Source organism: Lithobates pipiens, unplaced genomic scaffold (genome assembly GCF_037356315.1).
Source record: "Lithobates pipiens isolate NorthernLeopardFrog02 unplaced genomic scaffold, aLitPip1_a1.2 Scaffold_8, whole genome shotgun sequence".
Lineage (NCBI taxonomy): Eukaryota > Metazoa > Chordata > Amphibia > Anura > Ranidae > Lithobates > Lithobates pipiens.
The window spans coordinates 529,525,452-529,552,271 of NW_027507903.1; the positions used below are offsets into that span (position 1 = coordinate 529,525,452).

The 26,820-nt window shown below is 40.6% G+C and overlaps 1 protein-coding gene across 3 annotated transcripts in view; it reads left to right on the forward strand.

The window, feature by feature from the left end:
• LRRTM4 (leucine rich repeat transmembrane neuronal 4) overlaps nt 1-14,859 on the forward strand; it is a 1,033,192-nt gene extending 1,018,333 nt beyond the window's left edge. For 2 of the 3 annotated variants that reach the window (XM_077469505.1, XM_077469506.1), the window contains one exon: nt 13,823-14,859. In XM_077469505.1, the coding sequence (XP_077325631.1) occupies nt 13,823-14,047 (225 nt within the window). In that variant the 3' untranslated portion in view covers nt 14,048-14,859. The remainder of the gene's footprint in view (nt 1-13,822) is intronic. The other variant, XM_077469507.1, reaches the window with a different exon arrangement.
• Nucleotides 14,860-26,820: the final 11,961 nt, after the last annotated feature.

Genomic DNA, 26,820 nt, shown 5'->3' on the forward strand with positions numbered 1-26,820 from the left:
TGCTTCAGTTGTGTGCTAGTGTCCTGGAAGATGGATAACTTTTCTCTGTTCCTTTTGCTAGCTATGTTGTTCTTCCGATGTTACCTTTTTTCTATCAAATTTCCTCTGCGAGCTGTTTGAATTGTTCTCTATACTCAGCTACTAGGACTAGCGTTTTAGTAGTGTAGCCTGTTGGACTACTCTGGACTGTTGAGCTACTCTGGACTGTTGGGCTACTCTGGACTGTTGGACTACTCTGGACTGTTGGACTACTCTGGACTGGATAATTGCAGGGCCAGCATGGATTGTGGCTTTCTGTCAGCTTACCATAGAATTGTTTAACACTGAGAAACTGAGCATTAACATAAGCTCTGCACTCTTTTCCCTACCATTTAGCATTGAGGAAGCACCTTCCCCTGATATTTTCCTGAAATACTTACCTTTAATCTATTATTCTCAGTCGCAGTATTTCCTTTTCTCCACAAGATATCACCAGCCCTCAAGGTTGAATTATGGGAGAGGAGGGCTCAAGGGGGAGGGGTGGTTTAAGCAGTGGGAGTTCCACTTTAAAGTACAGGGTGCCCCACCCAACAGCACGTGTGATGAAATGCGTAGGGTTGAGCAACATGCTAACGTCATTGCGCATTTGAATTCCCAGAAATGCAGGTGCTATGTTCGTGTTTGGCCAACGAGGAATCTATTGTATAGCGCTATATTGGATACATTGATGTAAGTGTGTTTTTAAACGTTAATAAAACCATCAATAAGGTTTTATACTATTTGGAGAGTTTCTTTTCATGTCCTGGTAATTAGACATTTCGGATGATGCGGAGGTGACAACTATCATTTAACCATCTGCGATCTGAGGAGAACCTTTGGAACTGCTCTGGGATGATCTAGGCGGGGCTGTTTGGGGCTGATGACCCTTCTTTAATTAGAAGGTCATATACAGTCTGTAAGCTTGAATTCTTTCCATAATAGGTGGTGGTGTCACAGATCATACTTCTTCAAGGGTGATGGATGTTCACTATATTGATATGTTCATATGTGTTTCTTTTTTGCACTCGGACTCTTTTTTATCTTGGATTTAAATTTAATCCCGTTAATCACTGATGGAAAATTTATGTTTTTCTATTTACATTGTTTATTATTGCGTTTATCATTTAGAAACGTGACTCTTTTATGCTAAAATTCAAGTTACACTGTGTGGAATATCTCACAGCAGAGTTGCTGCTTTTATCTTCTTTATTTTATTTTATTTTATTTTTTTATTTCTGCATCATTTATTTATTTGAGCACATTTTTTCTTAATTTGCAGGTACACTATATTGTCAAAAGTATTAGGATGCCTACCTTTACATGCAAATGAACTTTAATGGGGTCTTAGTCCGTAGGATTCAATATTGATTTGGCCCACCCTTTGCAGCTATAATAACTTAAACTCTTCTGGGAAGGCTGTCCACAAAATTTAGGATTGAGTCTATCGGATTGTTTGAACATTCTTCCAGAAGCGCTTTTGTAAAGGTCAGGCACTGATGTTGAACAAGAAGGCCTCGCAGTCTCCACTTAGTTCATCCTGAAGGTGTTCTATCAGGTTGAGGTCAGGACTCTTTGCAGGCCAGTCAAGTTCCTCCACCCCAAACTCACTCATCCATGGACCTTGCTTTGTGCACTGGTGTGCAGTCATGTTGGAACAGGAAGGGGCCATCCCCAAACTGTTCCCACAAAGTTGGAAGCATGAAATTGTCCAAAATGTCTTGGTATGCTGACGCCTTAAGAGTTTATTTCACTGGAACTAAGGGGCCAAGCCCAACCCCTCAAAAACAATCCCACACCAAAATCTCACCTCCAGCAAATGATTTGGACCAGTGCACAAAGCAAGGTCCATAAAAACTTGGATGAGTGAGTTTGGGGTGGAGGAACTTGGCCTCAACCCGATAGAACACCTTTGAGATGAATTAGAGTGGAGACTGTGAGCCACACCTTCTCGTCCAACATCAGTGCCTGACCTCACAAATACACTTCTGGAAGAATGGTCAAACATTCTCATAGACACACTCCTAAACCTTGTGGACATCCTTCCAAGAAGAGTTTAAGCTGTTATGGCTGCAAAGGGTGGGCCAACTCAATATTGAAGCCTAAGGACTAAGACTGGGATGCTACTAACTTTCATGTGTGTGTAAAGGCAGGCACCCCAATACTTTTTACAATATAGTGTATCTAAAACCAGTTAAGAGTTAAAATATCTGTCAGTATTTGTTTCTGGGTCCTATTGTGGAGTTTTCATTTCATTTCATGTAGACACAAAAGTAAGTCTCTCACAGGAGAAAATCTACCCAAAGTAAGAGGAAGGCCCTCTCAGTTGTCACCAGAACAAGTTTCCCAATTAGAGGATTTCATATGTGCTTCTACCCTTACACCGTTGACACCACCAAATCAAATGCCTTCTTTAGAAGATTTTCCCCCTGTTCTTTTCTGGTGACAACTGGGGTCTTTGTTTTCCTTTCATTCCCAGTGGTAGTGGTCAACAAGATAAAAAGAGTGTGAATCTCCCCAGAGGGTACACAGATGGCATTAATGAAGTGACCCTGGCCACTCTATCCAAAACTAAAAAAAACGTACTTGCTTGCCTGTTTGCTCTTCCAGCAATGGCAGATCAAAGCTGTCCCTCACAGCTCTACCTGCCAGACACCATTATATTTTGGACATCATTTTCTAGGTCCTATGTCACTCATCTCTGCCCACTTGATAGTCAGTTCTGATATAAATCCTGTGCATGCGCACACAACTTGCATTATCCCTGACACCTGACTCCATTCCCGAAATCTTGCAGATATACAGTGTAGTGCAAAATGAAGACAAAAACTGCCCTACTTAACAACACTAATCGGAAATGTAATCGGAAATGTTTTCATAAAAAAATAAATAAATAATAAAACGCCAAAATTCTCCTCCCCAAATTGACAAAAACAAATATAAGATTTAAAATGTTGCATTCTGTATACATGGGAAGGGTATTTGTTAGCTGTCGTAGTTTTTTTTGTTATTTTTTTATTTGCAGTTGTGTGTATTTTGTGTATTTTTGATACATAATAAACATGTTATGCTTTCCAATTACAAATATTGCTTGCCATTGCAGTTTCTTTTTTGCATAGCGATTGTGTATTAATTTTATATATATTACTTGTTCCCTTCATGTTACTGCACACACAGAGGTACTGTTCTTTTCTGTCTTTGGACATCTTACAGATCCCAGGGTATACAGTGCCTTGAAAAAGTATTCATACCCCTTGACATTTTCACATTTTGTCATGTTACAAGCAAAAACATAAATGTATTTTATTGGGATTTTATGTCATAGACCAAAACATAATTGTAAAGCGGAAGGAAAATAATAAATGGTTTTCAAAATGTTTTACAAACAAATATGTGAAAAGTGTGGCCTGTTTTTGTATTCAGCCCCCTTTACTCTGATACCCCTAACTTAAATATAGTGGAGCCAATTGCCTTCAGAAGTCATCTATTTAGTAAATAGAATCCACCTTTGTGTAATTTAATCTCAGTATAAATACAGCTGTTCTGTGAAGCCCTCAGGGGGTTGTTAGAGAATCTTCCTGAACATACAGCATCATGAAGGCCAAAGAACATACCAGACAGGCCAGGGATACAGTTGTGGAAAGGTTTAAAGCAGGGTTAGGTTATTAAAAAAATATCCCAAGCTTTGAACATCTCACAGAGTCAATCCATCATCTGAAAATGGAAAGAGTATGGCACAACTGCAAACCTACCAAGACATGGCCGTCCACCTAAACTGACAGGCTGGGCAAGGAGAGCATTAATCAGAGAAACAGCCAAGAGGCCCATGGTAGCTCTGGAGGAGCTGCAGAGATCCACAGCTCAGGTGGGAGAATCTGTCCACAGGACAACTATTAGTCGTGCTCTCCACAAATCTGGCTTTTATGGAAGAGTGGCAAGAAGAAAGCTGTTGTTGAAAGAAAGCCCTAAGAAGTCTCATTTGCAGTTTGTGAGAAGCCATGTTGGGGACACAGCAAACATGTGGAAGAAGGTGCTCTGGTCAGATTAGACCAAAATTTTACTTTTTGGACTAAAAGCAAAATTCTATGTGTGGCAGAAAACTAGCACTGCCCATCACCCTGAACACACCATTCCATCACCATGAAACATGGTGGTGGCAGCATCAAGTTGTGGGGGGGATTTTCTTCAGCAGGGACAGGGAAGCTGGTCAGAGTTGATGGGTAGTTGGATGGAGCCAAATACAGGGCAATCTTAGAAGAAAACCTGTTAGAGTCTGCAAAAGACTGGGGCAGAGTTTCACTTTCTAGCAGGACAATGACCCTAAACATACAGCCAGAGCTACAATGGAATGGTTTAGATTAAAGCATATTAGAATGGCCAAAGTCCAGACCTAAATCTAATTGAGAATCTGTGGCAAGACTTGAAAATTGCTGTTCAGATGCTCTTCATCCCATCTGATAGAGCTTGAGCTAGTTTGCAAGGAAGAATAGGCAAACATTTTACTCTCTAGATGTGCAAAGCTGGTGGAGACATACCCAAAAAGACAGCTGTAATTGCAGTGAAAGGTAGTTCTACAAAGTATTGACTCCGGGGGGCTGAATGCAAATGCACGCCACACTTTTCACATATTTATTAGTAAAAAAAATGTTTATCATTTTCTTTCCACTTCACAATTATATGTCACTTTGTGTTGGTCTATCACATAAAATCCCAATAAAATAATTAACTATTTTGGTTGTAACATGACAAAATGTGGAAAATGTCAAAGGGTATGAATACTTTTTCAAGGCACTGTACACTTTACTGCACACTCGATCTGCTAGCAATTAAAAGAAAAAAACTGCAATAAAGTGGACATAATGTTAAAATTTATCCTTAGGGCTGTTGTGGCACAGGGGACTCAATGATTGGCTGTAGGAAAAAAAAAGAAAAATAATCTACAATTCGTATTGTGTGTGGAAGTGGAATTTTTTTTAACCAAAGTGTCTTTTTACATTTCCTCTGGTGTCTTCAAGTATTCTGAACATCCTTAGTTCATTAATTAGCGGTACTCTGGTTCGTGGCTACAGGAGAAAATGATTACTAATCATGTCTGACTATATGACAATTTTAGATAAAAATGTAATAATATACCCCTGTCTAAACTTTCTGGATAATAGATGAATCTATCTGTACAGCGCTCATCCATTGGAAATTAGAAGGCCACAAAACTGAAACAAATATTCTACATTATGTGATAGTTACTGCTAAATTTCCCAGGTATGAATGTATCCACAGAAGATGTTTGGCATTTCTGTAACCTTTCAGTGCTGTATTTTATATACGTGGCTACGTGATTACAAAGGAGGCAATAGGACAGTTGATGGTTTTCTTCCATGGGATTGTAGGAAATTAAGTGTGTTTTAAAAAATATTGTTTGACAGGAGAGAAAACTATTTACTATCTTCTTTGCAGGGGTATCAGTCATTCGGACTTTTGTGAAAATCTTCTTTTGTGATATTCTTCTAAATATTATAGATATATGGTATGTTATCAAGATCTCTTTTACACAAACTTAAGTCTAGGTATAAATGGTGATTCTTAAAATCTGTTATAACCATGTCCATAATGAGCTGACTGCCATATTTAAAGCATACCTCACAACTTTCTGAGATGGGAAAGATGGACACCTATTAGAAAAAATGCAGGAAATGGACACGTCCCCCCCCCCCCCCCCCCCCGCCATGACCCCTCACAAGGAGAATTATATAAAAAATGATTGGTAAACACACAAGGGCTTTTTTACTGCTACGACTCCTTTGTTTTGCTTTAGAATTGTACAAATGCAATTTAGAATTTAGATGAAAGGTGTAGCACTGTAAAACATTTTTGTATAGATAGTGCACTTTTAATACAGGTATATACATCACACCAAAATGAGGGACAAATAAGGAGGAAAGATGAACAGAGAGACTTTGTTCCAAATGAGGGACAGTCCCTCAAAATCAGGGACAGTTGGGAGCTATGTTTAAAGTGGTATTAAAGGCTTTTTTTGTTTTTTTTACAATCAAACATGTCATATTTACCTGCTCTGTGCAGTGGTTTGGAACAGATCAGCCACGATCCTCTTCCCGGGTCCCTTGCTAGCGCTCTTGCCCCCCTCCCTCCTGCCGAATGCCCCTAGAGCAAGCTGCTTGCAAAGGGGGTGCCCAAGAAGGCTCATTCCGAGTCTATTCACACACAGAGCTGTTCAACCCAGTCACCGCTCTCTCCTCGTTGGCTCACTGATTGAGATTGACAGCAGCAGGAGCCAATGGGGGGAATTGCACAGAGAATATTTTTTAGGGATAGGAATATTACCTTCAAATCAGGTGATAGGGAGGTATATAGGGTGGCAAGGGGAAGGTTAGGAGTAGGGATTAGGGAAGCTAAGTAAAGGTATAAACTAAGATTAGAGACGGGTCTGGGATGTACTAGTGCTGGAACCATGTGAAAGACTATCTAGTCAGCAACAGGTTATACAAAAAAGCAGGCTGACATAGGTAAATGTGAGGCCTCTTTACCAGAGGAACTGAATCTGTTTTATACCTGTGTTGATCATCAAAATAATATCATTCTTACTAGGTTCCCTACATTATTGGGGTGTATTCCTCCTAAAGTCTCAGCTCAGGATGAGCGTTTGGGTTTATTGAGAGTTAACGAGTGGAAATCTGCAGGGTCTGATAACATTTGCCTTTCAATTGGCAAATACTTTTGCGGACATCTTCAATGTTTAGAGCAGGAGGTGGTACCTTCTTGCTTAAAGTGGTGTTCCACTCAAAAGTGGAACTTCCACTTTTCTGTCTCCTCCTGTTTTTGACAGGTATCGTTTCCCACTTCCAGGATACGGGGCTGTGGCATCCTATCTTGGAAGATTGACCCCCTCCTTCTGCCTCCACCACCGGACCAATGAGAAAGTGCAGCCCTTTTTGTGACTGTGCAGTAGGGAACTGGCTGTGAAGTCAAAAGGCTTCTCTGCCAGGTACCCTTAACAGGAATGGCAGCAGCTGCACCCAACAATCAATCTGAAGATTAGCTGGGGTGCCAACGTTGCGGGGCTTCCTGGACAGGTACGTTACCATATATTAAAAGTCAGCAGCTGCAGTATTTCTTACTGCTGACTTAAAAATTTTTGTGGGGAAGCTGGGCCTCCTCTTTAAAATCATTGATAATTGTCCAATCCCAAAGAAGTTCAGTATTTCCTTCCTTAACAATTATCTCCTAGTGGCCTTGGCTCCCACTGAAATGCTTTGAGAAACTACTCTTAAAACATATCAAACAGCTTGTTCTCCCAGGGATAGATAGTTATCAGTTCACATTTAGGGAAAATAGATCTACAGAGGATGTCATTGTGTTGGCTTTGCATTCTATGTTGTCACATTTGTAAAACAGGAATAGTTATGTCCACATGCTTTTTATTGATTTAAGTTCAACATTTAATATCATTTTGCCAATGAGACTTGATGTTAAGCTAAACTCTTTGGAGTCCAGCCCTACACTTTGTAACTGGTTTCCAGATTTCTTGGCTGATAGGCAGCAGAGGGTAATAGTTGGAAATCATTACTCAAAGCTGTCCCTTAGTACAGGGGTGCCACAAGGATGTGTGCTCATCCGCTTTTTATTTCTACACTTATAGTTGCGTTTCTCACCTCAAGATGGACTCTGTGCTAAAGTTTGACGACACCACAGTAGTAGGGAAAATAAGGGGCAGCAATGAGTCTGCATATCATCAGGATATTGAATTTGAATGAATTTTTGAATGAAATTAAATTATTATTGATTTTAGAAAAGCACAAGATGTTAGCTATGATGAGCCAGAGGTGATTGATGGGATGGAGGTTGAAGGAGTTCTGCTTCCTGGGAACAATAATTAGGCAGGATCTGTAGTGGACAGGGTACATGCTAGTGGGCAAGGCTCATCAAGACTGAACTTTTTGAGTTCACAGGACAGGCTTTTCAGAGCGTTTCTCTGTGGAAAGGATAATGCACTGTTCATGACAGAAATGCATTGTAAAGGGTAATAAATATGGCACAGAACATTATTGTAGGAATTATCTTACCAAGCATTGAGGAACTGGGGGATGGGAGGTGCCTCAGGAGAGCGATTCATATTTTGGAAGACATTTTGCATCTCGGTAATGTTCTGTATACATTTACACCTTCTGATAGACAGTATATACTGTAAATATATCTCAACATTGAGGAATAGCCTTTTTCCTCAATTCGTACAGCTCTTCAATTCCCAACGTGTTTTGAAATAGACTGATCTAAGTTATGTATTTATTACGTCATGTGATGTTTTCTGTTAAGTGTTTTTATGTTAGGTGTGAAATTATTTTTTTTAATATGATGGAGCTGCAACGGTGTTTCATTTTATGATTGTTATTATAAAATGATAAATACATATTTTTTCCACATATTTTTTAATTCTGATTCTGATATATTTCAGGTCTATTACACAGGCAGTAAAAAAGGTTTGGTCCAAACCTGGAAGTTAGCTGTCATTGTTCAGGCTGAACCAAGACCTTAACCCAGGATCATTACTAATAGGCCACAGTCACTTGTCTGAGAGAAACAATCCATTAAGATTATCCGCACAACCAATTGTTGCTCTTAAAAATCCTCATATTTATTAGAAAGGCCACAGTGTACAAATGCTGTAAAATTAGTTGACCTGTTTCAGCCTTGTAGGCTGAAATGGGTCAACTAATTTTACTGCATTTGTACACTGTGGCTTTTCTAATAAATATGAATATTTCTAAGAGCAACAACTGGTTGTGTGGATCATCTTAATGGATTGCTTCCAACAGAAAAGCGCATCTTTATATTGGTGGTCAGTGTAGAAGTTCCCCCTTGAATTGGAATTCAATAGAAATATACCCCTTTTTTGGTGGTCAGTTTAGTGTTCCCTTAAAGTAATGTCCATTTGGAGAAGTCCCTTCTTACGTTGGAGGTCAGTATAGTGCTTCCTTACATTGGTGACAAGTAATGAAGTGCTCTTTAACATTATTGGCCAGTATAGTGCCCTCTTATATAAGTGTTTGGCTGGAGAGTCCCCCCTTTACATTGGTGTTTAGTGTAGTACTCTGTTACATTGGCGATCAGTGGGAGAGGTGTCCTCTTACCTGAGTGGTTAATAGAATAAATGCTACATTATATTGGCAGTCAGTGGGAAGAATGTCCTTCTTATAAACAGCTAAAAAGATCATTAAAATTAGTGGTCTTAGATTTAGGAGCGGTTCCTTTGGTCCCACACCACTGGCTCGGCTGAGCGATGTTGGTCCTGAAATAATGCAGACACTGTAAGGCAGTAAATCAAGTAGCAACTGTTCAATGCTCAAGGAGACTAGAGAAAACTCAAAAGGAACCCTAAAGTTCCTTGGGTCCCTGAAAAAAGGTTTATCCCAAGGAGTTTTAACTTATTCTACAGGTATAGCTAAACTCTGCTGGACCTTTCAGCAGTATGTGTAAGAAGACCATACCACAATGGCAGATATGACATACAAAATATACAATTAAAGCAGATAGATTGATCCCAGGAACTCATTCTAAAGGTATTGCAAAACTCTTCTGGACTTTACAGCAGTGAGTGTAAGACAACCAATTAACATAGGCAGATATGACGCACAAAATATACAATTATATATATATATATATATATATAAAATATATATATATATATACAAATATATATGGTAGAATGGTAGAGTGTATTTCATTTATTACAGTTGTTGAAAAGTTACATATAGGGACTTAATGATTTGTCTGGAGTTGGATGATTCAAATTACAGTAAAGTTGCTTATGCAGAAAACGTACATACAGTATTCTTTAATAGATCCCGTTCCGGAATATGTGTGCTTGGTTCCCTCTTAAAAACCTGTAACAACTCTTCATTAATAATGTTTACCAGCACCCAAAACTCCTCTGCATTATTTTCTTGGGTCTTACTAAACCATTATTAAAATATGAATATTTCCTCCTCTCAGAGTGTGAGGCAGTTGCTAATTTAAAAAATGGACAGGGATCTGTTTGGAAAAGATAAGGAAGTTGTAAAAGGAAATATTCTAATAGTGGAATGAGGCTTAGCAGCACCAATGAGGAACAAGGATAAAATGTGTACAGCTTTACTAATGACATACATACATTATATAAATCTAAGGTGCTGTAAAACAAAATTTCAGTTTATAGAGAAGTCCCACAAAGTCACCTGATGCATAAATACAGCATATAAACCTAGCATGCTGTAAAACAAACAGGTTTGTAAAGATTTTCTATGTAGACATGATACACAAGGTTATAGGCTGAGTGTTTTTATACCAGTCATAAAATTCCAAGGTGGTATACCTGTATGTATATGTAAACTGCCGCTGATCTCATTTGAGAAATATTAGTTCTGCAGCTGCCATGATTATCCATTGGTTCCAATACCTCCATCATGGGTCCTTGACTCAGGGGAAGCATCCAGATTGGGGTATGGCTTCACTTGCTGTATATTTGTTCTGTATCTGTGACTAATAGCATAGCTTATTTGTTTTGAATATAGTTGACGATTGTTATTTTTGCCAGTTTTGTCCCATTGAGGAGAAATACAGTATATTTACTTCCTGTCCAATAAATTTGCAAGAAAGAGAATAGACAAATCTCCAAATAAACTGAATACCCTCCTAGACAGTTGTCACCAGAAAAAGTGTACTTCCCTTTCTGTTCTAAGGACAAGGGTCACCGGGATAAAAATAGAGGGAAAAATTTTCCTATGGGGACAGAATTTCAAACTTTGCAGGTGTTGTAATCCCTAACCATTCTGGCAGTGACTAAAAAAGTCTTGCTTCGCATAAACTTTAAAGGAAGGCATGTTGGCCCATTGGTTAACATACCTATTCTCCATCCTTAGCAGTATATAGCTACCTCTCCTTTGCTCAGTGTTGATGACCAAAGAAAAAGAAAAAAACAGATGTGGTTCACCATCTACTTCCTGGGTCAGGGGCAAGTGAGCCAGGGGTGACATTAAAACATTGCGGCCTCCTGGATTGCGCTGGGTAGTGTTTATGTCAGGGGTGTCATGGAAAAGGGGTTGGATGGGGTATACTGGGCTGTGCTGCCCATGGCTTGGGGGTGTGTGAGGACACAAAGCTGGAGACATCACAGCGCACTGCAGTCCCAGGCCAGAGAGAAGGTCACCCCCTCTGGACAGGTATATAAGGAAAATGACTACAGGAAAGTAAGATTTGTTGGGAAAGAGGGGAGTTTGCTGTTAAGCTCATTGCAGAACAGCCTATTAATGAATCTGAAAACCAAATTGTATTGTGTGATGGAGGAGGTGGAGCTTTGGGTCATCCTAAAGTATACATCAACTTGGACAAAGAAACAAAATTTGAAACTTGTGAATATTGTGGGCTTCAATTTAAACAGAAGCATCATCACTAAAATATGCAATAAAAATTACCTGTGTAAAAATAACAAAAGTGTATAATAATAAAATAAAAAAAAGTAAAAAACAGTACTTTGGGGTATGAAAGCGCATTTGACTCATCCATTTAACAATGGTAGGCCAATCGTGTACAACTTGCAAACTTGTAGCCTACACATGGCCATATTTTCACTTCCAGTTGTGCAACAGAACACCAAGTAGTAAGAGGAAGTATGCATTTTTGGAGGTCTGCAATAAAGTAAACCTGATGTTTGGCTCGCATTGGAACAGCACAGAATCACTCTAAAATATTTTAGGGGTTCAACAATGGCAGCCTACATATTTTTACCAGTATATTTTACCTTTAAAAAAGCAGGTACATCATGCCTTACATACTGTGTATTTCTATTCTATAGTCTGCAAGTTGTATTGGGCTTAGTATATTAAATAAAAAGAGAAATCTACTACAACTCTGCATTAATGAAAATTCAAGAGGTTGTAATAAATTATTTAAAATGACACTTAGCTCATTTAATAATGATGATTGGGCATAACGAGTTCTTGTTTAATACATGTTGTGCAGGTGTGTGCATGTAAACTGGATTATAGAATTTAATGATACTTGTAGAACGTGAAACCATATGATGCTGGTATGTGCTTTTTGTAACAAGTCTATGGAGGGTTCTTGCTTTCTACCTGCCTAAGCTGTGTAATTGGTTAATGAGAAAAAAATGAGGACAAATCCTAGATAATTAGCTGCATTCTAGCATGCTATTCCTATTTTTTTAGTTAATTACCCTGGATTATTCTTATCTTTTGAAAACATGTGACTGGTGCACCCAGTGTGTGATATTTAGCCTTTTAATATGTGTTCATAATTTTTATGAGGCCAAACAGCAATTTATCATTTTTTTCTTGCCGGAAAATAGGAATATTCCATCAGCTTCTATAATGGAATTTATATAAATAAGTTGCGCTCCTATACAGCGTGAGGGATCACAAAAAATGATTACATAAATGAAATAAAGTGCAACACAAATATAAGTCTATAAGTAAAAACTCTGCATAAAAAGATGTGAAAAAAACATATTGAGCCCACACATAAAGGATTCCATATTGAGGAGGACTTCCAGCCACTGTCGGAGAGATCTAGTGACAAGGAGGACCTATAGACCCTGAAGAGGGCTAAGTCTGCTGGCATATATGACCTTGCTCTTTAGGGGGTCCACCAATTCCAGTAAGAGTCCCCACATTTCGAGTGGGTTTTTTCTATTCAAGATACCCCCATCTCCTTGGTGACGGTGGAAGTGACCTGGAGTTCATCACCTCATTGAAATCACCCCCTCTCACACTGTGGAATCCTTTATATGTGGACTCATTTCTTTTTATGCAGAGTCTTTACTTATAGGCATATTTGTGTTTCACTTTCACTTTATTTAATAATTTTTTATGATCACTCACGCTGTATATGACAACTTATTCATATACGTTTTTTGCCCTTTGGAGATATCTGATATCTATGTTTTTGTTGCTGCTGTATATGTTTAGTGCATGCTCTATTGCGATATAACCCCTTATATTTACTCTATAATAAAATTAAATGTTTATCTTTGTATTCTTTCTTACCGCTGTGTTCAGCTTAGTAAGTCTATGAAAAAATGTCTTTTGTTAAAGACTGTCAAATGTCAAACTATCTTTCAAGAATATATTTTAGCTTAGTAAAAGAATGTTCTGAATCCTATGATGTTTTTAACCATTTGTATGATTGGTTGGTGTCCAAAAAATTAAATTGTGCTTGGATTAACATACAAAGTAATACAATAAATATGCCATGGGTCCAGCCATATTAAATACATCTTTCTAGTAACTAGGCACAGTCATCAGAATAAATTAGTGAAAGCATTTTCAACATTGTTTTTATCTGCCCTACAATGCTGTGTTCCTGTTTAAATGTGATTGATCCACTTTAAAGGATTACCCCAGTGTCTGTCTAAACCATTCTGCGCCCTAATGGATCCCATAGGAACACCACCAGTGAAACGTCTCTTGCCCTCACATGTCATGAGCATTACGTTACAAGGTGCTCTCACACTCAGCGCTGTGTTTTATATCTAATTTACATTTCGAGGAATGCAGCACAAGGAGATTAGATACCCTTGCTTACCTTTATTAAATCTGTGTTATGGGATGGATCTGGGAAATCTGACTGTGACTTCCAACTGCTGGTTTTCTCATTAAATATGAAAAAGCCAACAATTGTTAAACTGGTGTTTATAAAAATCTGAAATCTATTTTGGGTTGAACTAACCTTAATGAATGCAAATGATTAGCCAGTTTTTCCTAGCACATATGTCTGATTTTGTTCTTTTCTCTTTGTACAGATTCCACGGCACATGAAGACTCTACCATTCTATACCTATGACCAGCCAATGGCCGGATATTGCCAGACCCACAAGACCCTCCTTGTAAATAAGGGCTATGATGGGACATCTCGAGAGCAAAGAGAAACCACCAACCTAGAGCTTAGTAGGGACCAGAGCTACATCTCAACAATAGCTCGCTCAGCAGCACCTGCCATATACATTGAAAGGATACCAAACCAATAACATCCGGAGTCTTGGATTGTGACATTTGGAAGAAGAGCATAGAGGACCTATACAGATTAAAGCTGATGGGAGCATCTTGTAAATGCTATGTGCTCTCACAATAAACAAGAGAAAAAAAATGTAGAATACACTAAGCTAAACAGTTTGAGCATGGGACCCATTTCAGTCTTCAGGGCCATGGAACTTGAAACAATGATGTGAGAAAAGCAAGGGGTTTATCTTGGCTTTAAAGGATTATGTAAACCCCACTGGTGTATAAAAGGAAAAAAAAAGTAAATTTAAATAAAATAGAACATAAAACTGGATCCACCTAAAGGATTTCTTAACTAGTTTTGGATCCACTCCAGCTGCATATGGGAGTTTATCTGCTTGTACATTTGGTTTCCTATTTTCTACACGTTGCATGGTTCCAATACAGATGAACCAAACATGGGAGACTGTTGGGATTTCGGGGGTTAGGGAATGCTTATTGTTTCATGTTGAATAACCCAGTGGATCTCTTTGAACTGTGTTTCTTTCCTGTTTTCCTGTTAGAGAGGTTTGCTTTTTATCAGACTGCCAGCCACAAGGGGGCAGTGTTTGGGAAAGACCAGCCTCAATCATAGTTGCTTTGACGGCTTAGAGTCATAAAAGATCTACAGAACAGGCAGGCATACAGTATATATGGAATATTGTTCCCTGATTGATTTGGATTTTATTGACAAACACAGTCTCAAATCACAAAAGAAAGTATCAATTGTTTTTTTTTTTAATAACATTATGATCAGTTATAGCTTTTGTGTAGTTTTTATCAATAAAAAGTATAAAAAACATGATGCAGAGTATATTGTAGAGTTTGTATTATATTAGTGTCAGTTTTATGAGTCTGAGCAGCAATATAAGAAGGTGTTTAGTTTAAGGTAATGCCTTCCGGGAGGCAGCATGAAACAAGGTAGTCATCTAGCCTTTTCACCACCAGATACAATCGATGGCCCCACAGTTTCTTTTGTGCTGCTGGTCTTTAGGGCCTGTACCAGCAGGCTTTTGTTTGCTTCAGAAATGCAAAATTCAAAAGTGTAATGCAAAAACGGACTAATCCTTGGTTCACACTAGTGCAGGCACGACAGCCTATTCATTTGAATGGGCCGCCGTGCCTGTGTTTCCACAAATAAAAGGTGCATGCACCATTTCAGAAATGCAACCACAGGGAAATCACATGATCTTTTTGACCATGAGATTTCCTTGCGGTTCCCGCAAATTTGCTACAGGCTGTGATACTTGGGGGTGGCATTAAGAATAAATGGCAGCCCTGCATGCCTCCTAAGTGCAGTGCCATCTGGCTGCAGGTGATTGCGGATGCGGGAACAGATGCAATTCCTGCAAATGCAACCAGTCCGCACAGTGTAAACTGAGCCTTAAGCAGGTCAACTGCAGGTCACATCAAAGTCAACTACAAGTTAAATGCAACTGCAATGATTTGTTTTGAAGGTGTCAAAAGCCATCTGCATTTGCCTAATGCCTATTAAAGCCCATCAACACCGGACCTAACTGGGTTAGGAGGTTGGGGGAATAGCACCAGCAATCAGCAGTTTCAATAATGTCTAATGTAATATAAAGGAAGAAACTGCTCCAGGAAACATTTAAAATAGGGGCAATCATTGTGGTAGTGTATGGACACAAGTAATGTATTTGGTTCTAATATGCAATTAGTAAATTTGGTTCCTGCCGTATGGCCTTGCACCTCCCACCACCTAGGATTCATTAGAATTCACCACCTAGGATTCATCATTATGATGGAAACCCTTCATGACTAGTAATGAGGCTCAGGAATCTGACTTCAGGAACTGAAATCTCTATCAGAGATAGAGCACTACTTGGGTAAGCACTACATAGTATAATAAAGGTGCCTGCATTAAATGACTGATTGTAGATAATTACATTAAATCCTGCTAGGATATATACAGTATATACAAATTATGTCTTACAGGATATATGGTGACTGGGTGACAAAGCAACATGTTCATTATAAAAGAGGATAATGGGAGAGAATGTTGAGCTATGATGGTACAGCAACAGATGATGCAGACATTTTACACACCATAGCATAGAAAACAATTAAAAAGGGAGCGATCTTTGTCCTAGTGTATAGACACAACTAATTTGGAGTTGAGAAAGACCAAAAACTGAAGACTGCAATGTAATGAAGTCTCCATAGTCACATCTTTGCAGTGCTCCGCAGGTGCCCCTGAAGTTCCAATATGCAATACATTTGGTTTCCACAATATGGCCTTGCATCTTCCACCACCCACGATTCACTTGTAGTCCATCATTATGATCAGGGGCATTGCAAGGATATTTGTCTACTTAGGTGAAGGTGAATTTTGCTGCCCCCCAATCGCCATGCCGTCACTCCCTCCACTTCACAATGCAACTCTCACCCCCACATCGCATACTCTTTCTTTGAGCTCCAAACATTTAAAGTGCAGTAGTATTGAATTAAAATTCAAGGAGGTTGAGTCACTAAAATTTTCTTCCATCGAGGTATAAATCTCAAAATTGTGCTATGACTGAAAGATTGTATTCATTGTATGTCTATCGAAAAAATAAGAAACATACAATTTCCATAGCATTTCAACATCCCCATCAGAGTGCCCCTTTAAATCAGGTCACCCCATCAGTGTGCCCTCTAACATAATGTGTTTCCATCAGAGTGCACCGTAGATCAGGTTCATCCATTAGAGTACCCCTTTACATCCGATGACCTCATCAGAGTGCCCCCATAGATCAGGTATCCCCATCAGAGTGCCCTATGGATCAGGTGCCCCCATCACAGCACCCCTTGCATCAGGTGCCCCTATCAGAGTGTCCCCATCACAGTGTCCCCATTGAGCATGCATGTCTCTGTCACAGTGTCCTCATAGAGCAGGTGTCCCCATGGAGCGTGTCCCCATAGAACAGGTGTCCCTATCAGAGTGTTCCCATCACAGTACCCCTTACATCAGGTGTCCCTATTATAGTGTCCCCAAAAACCAGGTGTCCCCATCAGAGTACTCCTTACATCAGGTGTTTCTATCAGAGTGACCCCATAGAGCAGTGGTCCCTGTCAGAGTGTCCCCTAGGTACATGTCCCTGTGAGAGTGTCCACAGGTGCCTCCATCTCTGACTGTCCCCATCTTTCTTTTTTCCTTACTCTGTCCTCTTCTCTGTCCCCATACATTCCTCAGGTGTTCATAATGTACATAATGGGAACAGAAAGAAGGTGCCTATAAGTGCAGAAAACTTTAAAACTATAGCCAAGGGGTTAAAAACACTTACTAGCAGTAAGAGTGAAAAGGCTCATCATGTAGTAGGGAAAGTCCAGCATTTGTAGTTCCAAACATGCTCCAATCCTGCACCGAGGTGTGTGCAATCCCAGCCGTCTGGCAGAGGGAAGCCACGGGGAAAAGACTAGGGAGCAAGCAGCCGCACTGTGTGGAATCAGCATGGAATCATAAATGGTATGAAGAAGGAGCCTATTAGATGCTCTGAAATGCATCCCATCCTTTAGCTGTCAGTTCCTGAGCTATTGTGTTCCACGTTGGTTTCCAAAAGCACTTCCGCTGACATCATCCATGAGTCCAGCGTTCCATGCACTCTTACTGGTAGTAGTAACCCCTTGGCTATTAACGTTTTAAAGTTTTCTGCACTTAGAGGCACCTTCTTTCTTTTCCCATTTTGTAGAGTTTTTGCTTGCCTCTTGGAGTGCTGACCTGGTGACTTGAACTAACAATCATAAAGCCTGGTTTATATGAACTGTTTAGTTGGGAACACCCCCTCTGATCTGTGCTGCTATCCAGAAGTGCCCTTCTTTCATTTATCCTGTTTGTAATGCAGTAGGCTTTATTACAATCACAATAACAAAACACTCTTTGCCCTACCTTCCACAGACAATCCCTGCAAAACCCATTCCTGTACCTGCTGGCCACTACCGCTGGACTGTGAATTATAAATAATGTAGCGCTAAGGAATAAACACATGTATCAATATATAAATGAATAATACAAAAATCAATCAAATAGCGAAAATGGAAATGTTAAAAAGTCCAATAAATGTGAAGGTCCTAAAAATTACCAATGTGAGTCCCCCACCGAATGGTGACTAATCAGGGATGGAATACACTGGCACTGTCCTGCATAAGGAGCATCAAGGATGGTACAGCTTCAACCAAAAAAGGGGAAGTATATCTACTCTTACAACAGGTGGACTCGAATGTAAGCGACAACGAGTCATAAAGGCAAGGATGCCGGGATTGGCAGATGAGCGAAACTCCAAGGAACCCAGGACCTTAAAACTCGACTCCAAAGGGTGTTGTAGACAACCACCAAACTGGACCTCAGATGTAGAGAACACCAGGGCTGGAACTTAGGCGTGGAAGGTCAATCTGGAGCCCAAAGGAACTCTCGTCCAGAAGGTTATGCAAAGAAAAAATGCCTCCATACGGTGTAGGTCAAAAAGTGGGTTTTTTATTTCTAAAAACCGGCATACATCAATAAAAATAAAAACTATCATCACAGAGTAAAAATAAGGTGTAATATGAGAAGCCACTTATTGAGCCTGGCTTTCTGTTTCTCACATTGCCCCTTATTTTTACTCTGTGATCACAGTTTGTATTCTTATTGATGCCGATCCCGGCATCCTTGCCTTTATGACTCGTTGCTGACATTCGAGTTCACCTGTTCCAGTAAGAGTAGATATACTACCCCTTTTTTAGTTGAAGATGAACCAACCTTGATGCTCCTTATGCTGGACAGTACCAGTATATTCCATCCCTGGACTCACATTGGTCCTTTTTAGAACCTTCACATTTACTGGACTTTTTTATATTTCCATTTTCACTATTTTAGTATTTTCTGCATGATTGATTTCTGTGTTATTCGCTTATATATTGATACGTGTTTATTCCTTAGCACTACATTATTTACCATCCACCTTTCAGCATTCTTGTCACATTGTTTATGTGGCAGCTTTTTCACTTTTTTCTTTGAGTTAGTAATATTTTTTTATTTATATTTGCCACTTCCCCTGGTCTCACTCGCCCCCCCCCCCCCCCCCCCCTCATCTAACATGCCTTCAGTTCTGTGGAGATTTTCTTTGTGCTGGACTGGAGGACTGCAGGAATGCTTCTGCTACCCACCAGGTAGGAGGGGCTTGTTCATTGCAGGGGCTGGAGGCAGAGAAGTTGGTGTGTTGTCCTTCTTCTAGGAGGGAGGACGAGAAGGAGGTGTGGGAGAGCAAGTGGACAGTGGCAACTGCTCACAGTGCCCGCGGCTTTGCTGCACTTCTGCCTGTCACTCTGCGCCATGTCAGGCTGAGCTTGCTAAATGTTTGAGAAGAGCCAGCGCCAACATAATCACTTCTTGAGGGCCCCCCAACTTTAGCGCCCCCTCTCCTGGCGCTCTAAGGCAGCCGCCTGAGCTGCCTTATGGTGGCGTCGGCCCTTCATGACCAGTAGGGAGGCTCAGGAAAGAGACGTCAGAAATTCAAGTCTCTATTGGCATATTAGATCTTCCTGGACCCCTGTGTTCCTGGTAAGCCTTCAATGGAGCAAGAAAGGTGCCTGCATTAAATGGCCGGTTGTAGTTAATTACATTCAATCCTTACAGGCTATGTATATACATTCAAATTATGCCTTACAGGATATATGCATGTATAAAGGTGAGCAGACGTTAGTGTCTGGTGGACAGTGACAGGGCGGCGCAGCCACATGTCCATTATAAAAGAAGATTTTGGGAAAGAGTGTGGAGCTGTAATGGTACAGCAAAATATGATGCAGAAGACTGGTACCTGTAATTGTCTTTTCTAAAAGATCACAATGAAATATGTGAATAGATGTTTATGCAGGCTCTTAACATTTATAGCTATATGGGTTATATGAACAGTGACTATTCTCAAAGCCAACAAAATACCAACTAAGTACAGGAGCTGAGGAGACTCTCTCATAAAATCAATTCTATCTTTCATTTATATAGAACCTTTATTGTCTGGGAAAAGTTGGTTCCTTTGATCTCCAAAACCAACTATCTTAAAGAGCATGCCCATAGCTGTATGCTGCAACCTAGGTATTCAAGTGTCGGATTCAAGTGTGTATTTTAGTATGGGGCAATGTTTGGACCAATTAACGATGCAACACAGGAAACTTTGTAAAAGTAAAGTGAGCGTTATCTGTACTGGTAAAAAGTTCTGTTCAAACATTGAGAAATATTCCTAAGTGTGTTGTTAATATACAAGAAGGAAATCTAATTCTGTGTACACATGAGCAGAATAATCTAATATTTATCTGATTATACAATCTCCTTTAAATCTACCAACAACTATACAGGACCTGACTGACTGGGTACAGATTGATTGGATAGTTAAGTAGGTCCTCATTTTACATTTGGTTTAGTTTTGGTAGAACTAAACTTAATTGTACACACAGATTGTAATGTGGTGAGGGTGAGCCTTATGCTGAAATTCCACCAGCAAAAGTCAGATGAGAGCTTTTGATCCGAAAATGTGATCGTGTGTATGCTCCATCTAACTTTTGCTGGCGGAATTTCGGCCAGCAAAAGACTGAGAGCAGGTTCTCAATTTTTCGGTCGGAAAGAGTTCTGATTGGAAATTCCGATCGTCTGTACAAATTCTGATGCGCAAATTTCCTACACATGCTCGGAAACAAGTCGACGTATGCTTTGAAGCATTGAACTTCATTTTCTCGGCTTGTAGTGTTGAACGTCACCGCGTTCTTGACGGTCGAAAGTTCAGCAAACTTTTGTGTGACCGTGTGTTTGTAAGCCAAGCTTGAGCGAAATTCCGTCGGAAAAAACATCTGCTGACCCTGAAACTGTGTTAAATTTGGTGTTATTACTCTCACTCTATCATACTGGTCACTGGAAATTCAACATGGCACCCCATGGCAAAGAACTCTCTGAGGATCTGAAAAAAAGAATTGGTGCTCTACATAAAGATGGCCTAGGCCAGTGATGGTGAACTATGGCACGCCAGATGTTTTGGAACTACATTTCCCATGATGCTCAACTACACTGCAGAGTGCATGAGCATCATGGGAAATGTAGTTCCAAAACTTCTGGGGTGTCAAGGTTTGCCATCACTGGCCTAGGCTATAAGAAGATTGCTAAGACCCTGAAACTGAGCTGCAGCACGGTGGTCAAGACCATACAGCAGTTTAACAGGACAGGTTCCATTCAGAACAGGCCTCGCCATGGTCAACCAAATAAGTGAAATAGATGTATGAGTGCTGCCAGTATTGAAGGGGTGGGGGGTCAGCCTGTCAGTGCTCAGACCATACGCCGCACACTGCATCAAATTGGTCTCCCAGAAGTCGTCCCAGAAGGAAGCCGCTTCTAAAGATGATGCACAAGAAAGCATGCAAGCAGTTTGCTGAAGAAAAGCAGACTAAGGACATGGATTACTGGAACCATGTCCTGTGGTCTGATGAGACCAAGATAAACTTATTTGGTTCAGATAGTGTCAAGCGTGTGTGGTGGCAACCAGGTGAGAAGTACAAAGACAAGTGTGTCTTGCCTACAGTCAAGCATGGTGGTGGGAGTGTCATGGTATGGGGCTACATGAGTGCTGCCAGCACTGGGGAGCTACAGTTCATTGAGGGAACCATGAATTCTAACATGTACTGTGACATACTGAATCAGAGCATGATCCCCTCTCTTCGTAGACTCGGCCGCAGGGCAGTATTCCAACATGATAACGACCCCAAACACACCTGCCAGATGACCACTGCCTTGCTAAAGAAGCTGAGGTTAAAGGCAATGGACTGGCCAAGCATGTCTCCAGACCTAAACCCTATTGAGCATCTGTGGGGCATCCTCAAACATAAGGTGGAGTAGCGCAAGGTCTCTAACATCCACCAGCTCTGTGATGTCATCATGGAGGAGTGGAAGAGGACTCCAGTGGCAACCTGTGAAGCTCTGGTGAACTCCATGCTCAAGAGGGTTAAGGCAGTGCTGGAAAATATTAACACTTTGGGGCAAATTTGGACATTTTAATTTACTCACTTTTGTTGCCAGCGGTTTACACATTAATGGCTGTGTGTTGAGTTATTTTGAGGGGACAGCAAATTTACACTGTTATACAAGCTGTACACCCACTACTTTACATTGTAGCAAAGTGTCATTTCTTCAGTGTTGTCACATGAAAAGATATAATTAAAATATTTAAAAAAATATAAGGGGTGTACCCACTTTTGTGAAATACTGTGTATATATATATATACATATATATACATATATATACATCCATATATATATATATATATATATATATAGTGACAATATAATGCACCTTTATTTGTTCTTCACTCCTCATTTGTAACTTAAAATATCCGAACCAAATCAACAAGATGGCACCTAGCTTTTTTAGATGGCGAAATTAACAATGGCAGCCAACATATTTCTGTTATGGCAAGTTTCCTTTAATAATTTCCATCCCAGTTATCATACTAATTGCAGTTCTAGTCACAGCAGACATAAAAATGAAATGATAAAGCATATTACGACAGTTATATATCAATAGCTATGAAGTATATGATTTCAAAACCTTACAGCCTGTAGATTTTTTGTTAAATGGAGTTTAATTTATTCCTAGACGCTCTTATTTTAGAATTGCCTTTCAGCCATTCAAGACAGAGAAGCTCTAAAATCCTCAGCACTGTCTACTTTATTTTATTCCCAGGGATAAACAGACAACACACTGGGCAAATTCAATTAAGGATAAACACCTCCGATATTTCAAGCCCATTATTTAGTTCTGTAATATGAAAGCTTTGATGAATATATTAATGCCCTTTAACCCTTGGTAAGGGCTTAAGTACTGTGCCATGAATAAGCAATGATGAATCTTGCAGCATGCTCGGAAAAGTCTTGCTTTCTCATCCTCTAGATGTAAGAAGTTACGACAGTATTATGAATCTGACCTTCAGAGCACAGGACCCAGAAGAGCAATGTAGTACGGGCTGCAATAATTCTGTCTGTCCCCTGCTCAGCGAGCGGTCTGAGAATATTATTATACCTTGTATCTGCATAACATTCTCCATTCCATTACACCTTCCACAATAAAACTTCACATGAGACCATAAGGGGGCAAAGCCTGTAGGATATTGGAGGTAAATCGATTCAGGAAAGGGGGATTGAGCTGTGTAATTATGGTGGGTGTCTGAAAATCAGAAGAAGCCATTTAGTTATATAGGTATTTGTAAACTACTGTCAGCTTTATGTCGCTGTAGGAAACTGCCATAGCAAAATAGAGTGATTCAGTGTGGCAGCTTCTTCACTTTGATGTGCAACAGATTTTTTATTTTTTTTTGCATGGTCATAAGGAATATTGTTCCTGAGGTGACATATTTAAATTGGGTTTCAAACATATAGTGCCAGGCCTTTTTCATCAAGCTTAAGGTCCCATTCATACATTCGAATGGGGCCATTTGCTATTATCCATGAAAACGAAACAGTCTACGCCCAGGGCCAATCATCGGCAGGTAATCAATGCATGGGTAATTACATGTGAGCAGCTGCAAACAGCTATGGCGCTCAAATTGCTTTCAATGGGGTTGCCCTTAGGCATCCACTTTAGGGCATCAGCATGGAGGGGGGGGGTGATTGGGGTGGTAAAATCCGAATCTCCAGTCACTTGCTGGGACATTAAGATTTTTAAAATACCGTTCCCCCCAGCAGACAAACAGAAACTTCTGCGCTGTGCCCTCTCTCCTACCAGCTGCAGCATGGAAAGTTTAGTTCACCTGCTGTTCAGTAACCTGCTGTCATCAAGAGAGCACAGAGAGCTCAGTGGATGCTGTCAGAGTGGATCCAAAGGTGTAGAGAAGGGGGGAATGGTGGGCGCATTCCAAGTGTGTGCAGGCTCGTGGGCTGTGCAGGGTGGATCAGGCCAATGGAGGAGAAGGTCAGGGTGGAAGAGGCTGCCCGCTCTTTGCTGCAGCTGCTGCCACCACTAGAAGGGCCTGGTGGAGATCTAATACTGCTTGCCAGGGACACAGCTAACTCTCCTAGCCCTGATGTGCCACAAATTCTGCCACTGACACCATCTGGAGAAGGTGCATCAGGACCGGTGAGATCTGGGGGGATTGGTCAACCCAAGGTGTGTGTGATGGAGGTGGGGGTACATGGTTGGTGTGATCAGAGTGGGGGTATTTGGGGGAGTAATCAGGGGGGAGATATCTGGAGTGTGTGATCAGAGTTGGGGTATCTGGGGGTGTGATCAGAGCAGGGGAAGGGGTATCTGGGGGATGTGATCATGGCAGGAGAATCTGGAGGTGTGATCAGAGGGGGAAACGTGATTAAAATGGCGAGTATCTGGGGGTGAGATCAGAGTGGGGAGTATCTGGGGCATGTGATGTGAAGGTTGTTTATGGTGGGATCTGGCAGTTTGTTTGTGGGGGGGTGTCTGGGTAGGGGTGTTCAGGGGGTATATAATGCATAACCCTGCCCCCTCATTACACAGTGCAGATTAGTAGCAGTTCAGCACAGCTCAATTTTCAATGCTGTGTGATTTCCTTCACGCTGCACCCCATCACATTATGGCTGCAACTTGAAGGAGGTACCAGCACAGTGTGGACAGTGAGGGGATGTGGTAGACGGAAGGCGGTGGTGTGAGATCGTGGGGGCAAACTGTAGCACCAAAATGCGCCTTTGCCCGTGTAGACAAAAATCCTTGCACCAAACCTGCACTCCGCCTGCACCTAAATGCACAGATCTCCGCTGAGTCTCTCACTGGGAATTGCAAATAGTCCCATTCACAAGTGTTAATGGGGCCTAACAGTTAAAGCTGACTTCAGGGAACTAAAAAATGACTCTTGCAGTGGGGCTCTCCTGCACTTCAAGAGTTCAATGCAAATTTTTTCTTGAGTACCAGGAAAAGGGACTTTTACTTACCTTATTCCTTGCTTGTCCAGCCACTGACATTAAACTCTTCTTTCTGACACTCCAGGGGTTGTGTGCAGGCCTTCAGTGTGCTCACCTAAAATGCAGGACTATTGGTTTTGCATTGTAAATAACGAGGTCACCTCCTGCCACAGCACTGAGGCAAAGAGGTTTCAGGGCATCAGTCAAATTAAAAGGGAAACCTCAAAGTAGAAGTCCAGCCTAAGATTACAATCCCTGAATCTACAGACAACCACGATCTAACACTAACCTATCTAGCGCTGTAAAGAAGAAATCAGTATACATACTTTTTTTGAAGCCGATCCAGTGCAATCTCCAGTGATGGAAGCATTGCAGAGGACACAGTCGACAATGGCTGTGAAATTAATGGGGAGTGACATCACCCATAGAGTTACTATGGAGCTTCCATTGTCAGATGACTCCTCTGCGCCTGCTTACTTAGCGAAGCCGCAACTGACAGCTCAGCGTGGGATCGGGTTGGATCGGCTACAGAAAAGGTTTGTTTACTGATTTCTTGCATTTCTGTAATGCAAGAATCTACTTCATTAATTATGTGGGTCTATGCTCCTTGCACCTCTCCTAGTGCTTCTTGATTATTATCCCACCAGTTAAAAGGTTTGTACACCTACACCGTACTGCAGGATTGGAGGAGCCCTCTTGGACTTTTTAGGTAAAAATGGTCATAAAGATAATTTTATAGTAAAAGGCAATATAATGCCACTTTTACAAAACATAAAAAACTTGTTTTTATATAGACATAGCCAACAAGGCAAAATAATGTAAAACACACAGTACAAAATTAGAAAAAATGGTGGTATATCCAAACCTGTTTGTCAAACCCAACAAAAGGCAAGTATGCCCTGTGCTGTCAGAGATGAGCTGTGGTCAGTCAATAGGGATTTCTTGTGTATTGCCCAACATGTTTCAGAATGAACAATGTGTATTCCTTCATCAGGAAGGATTATGTCTGGGTGACTTTAATTCTCATTGTCTGAAATGTAAACATGATAATCATACTGTAAATCACAGTGTGAACATAGCAAGCAATATAAGAGTATACATTTGGTATATAATATATGTGACCATTCTAATACTCACATTATGATCCACAGTACAATAAACAAAAAAGGAAACACAAGGAATAACATCTATGGGGACTCTCAAAGTGACTGAAGCAGTCCCCAGAGCAGCAGATGGCTGGGTGTGCATCCCAGGATGAGCAAGCTGCAATTATCCACAAGAAACACCAGTTGAAGTTAAATGCCTCATTCAAGCCTGGTGGCAGGGTGGCCTTGAGGTTGAAAATCCATCTAAGTTCACATTGTAGTAGTTGCTTATGGAGGTCGCCACCTCTGTGGCTAGGATGTAGGCGATCGAAGGCCAGAAAATGTACCTTAGAGATAGACAAAGCATGGCCTGAGGCCATGTGTCGACCAATGGGTACGTCAGGATCATGTTTGCGTATGCTTAATATATGTTAATATATACGTTTCCAGAATTCATTTATAGTTTTCCCGACATAGTAACATCCACAGTCGCAAGAGAGTAGATATACCATAGTCCTGCAATTTACATAATGTTTAGGGTGAAAAGTGTGCCCATTTGATAACCAAATATTTTTGCGTCTGTCCATAAATTGAAAGTAGGTACATCCCCCTGAGGAATATTCCATATATAAGCAGACACACCTGACAGGCATGTCTCTGATTGAGCATTACTGCCATGGTGTGGTTATCTGCATTGTTGTGTTGAAAGGTAATGTACTCTATGGTGGGGTGATGAGATACTTGATTCTCCCCTTATTTCTATGCAACATTCATTGTGTCTGTTGATACATAAGTTTAG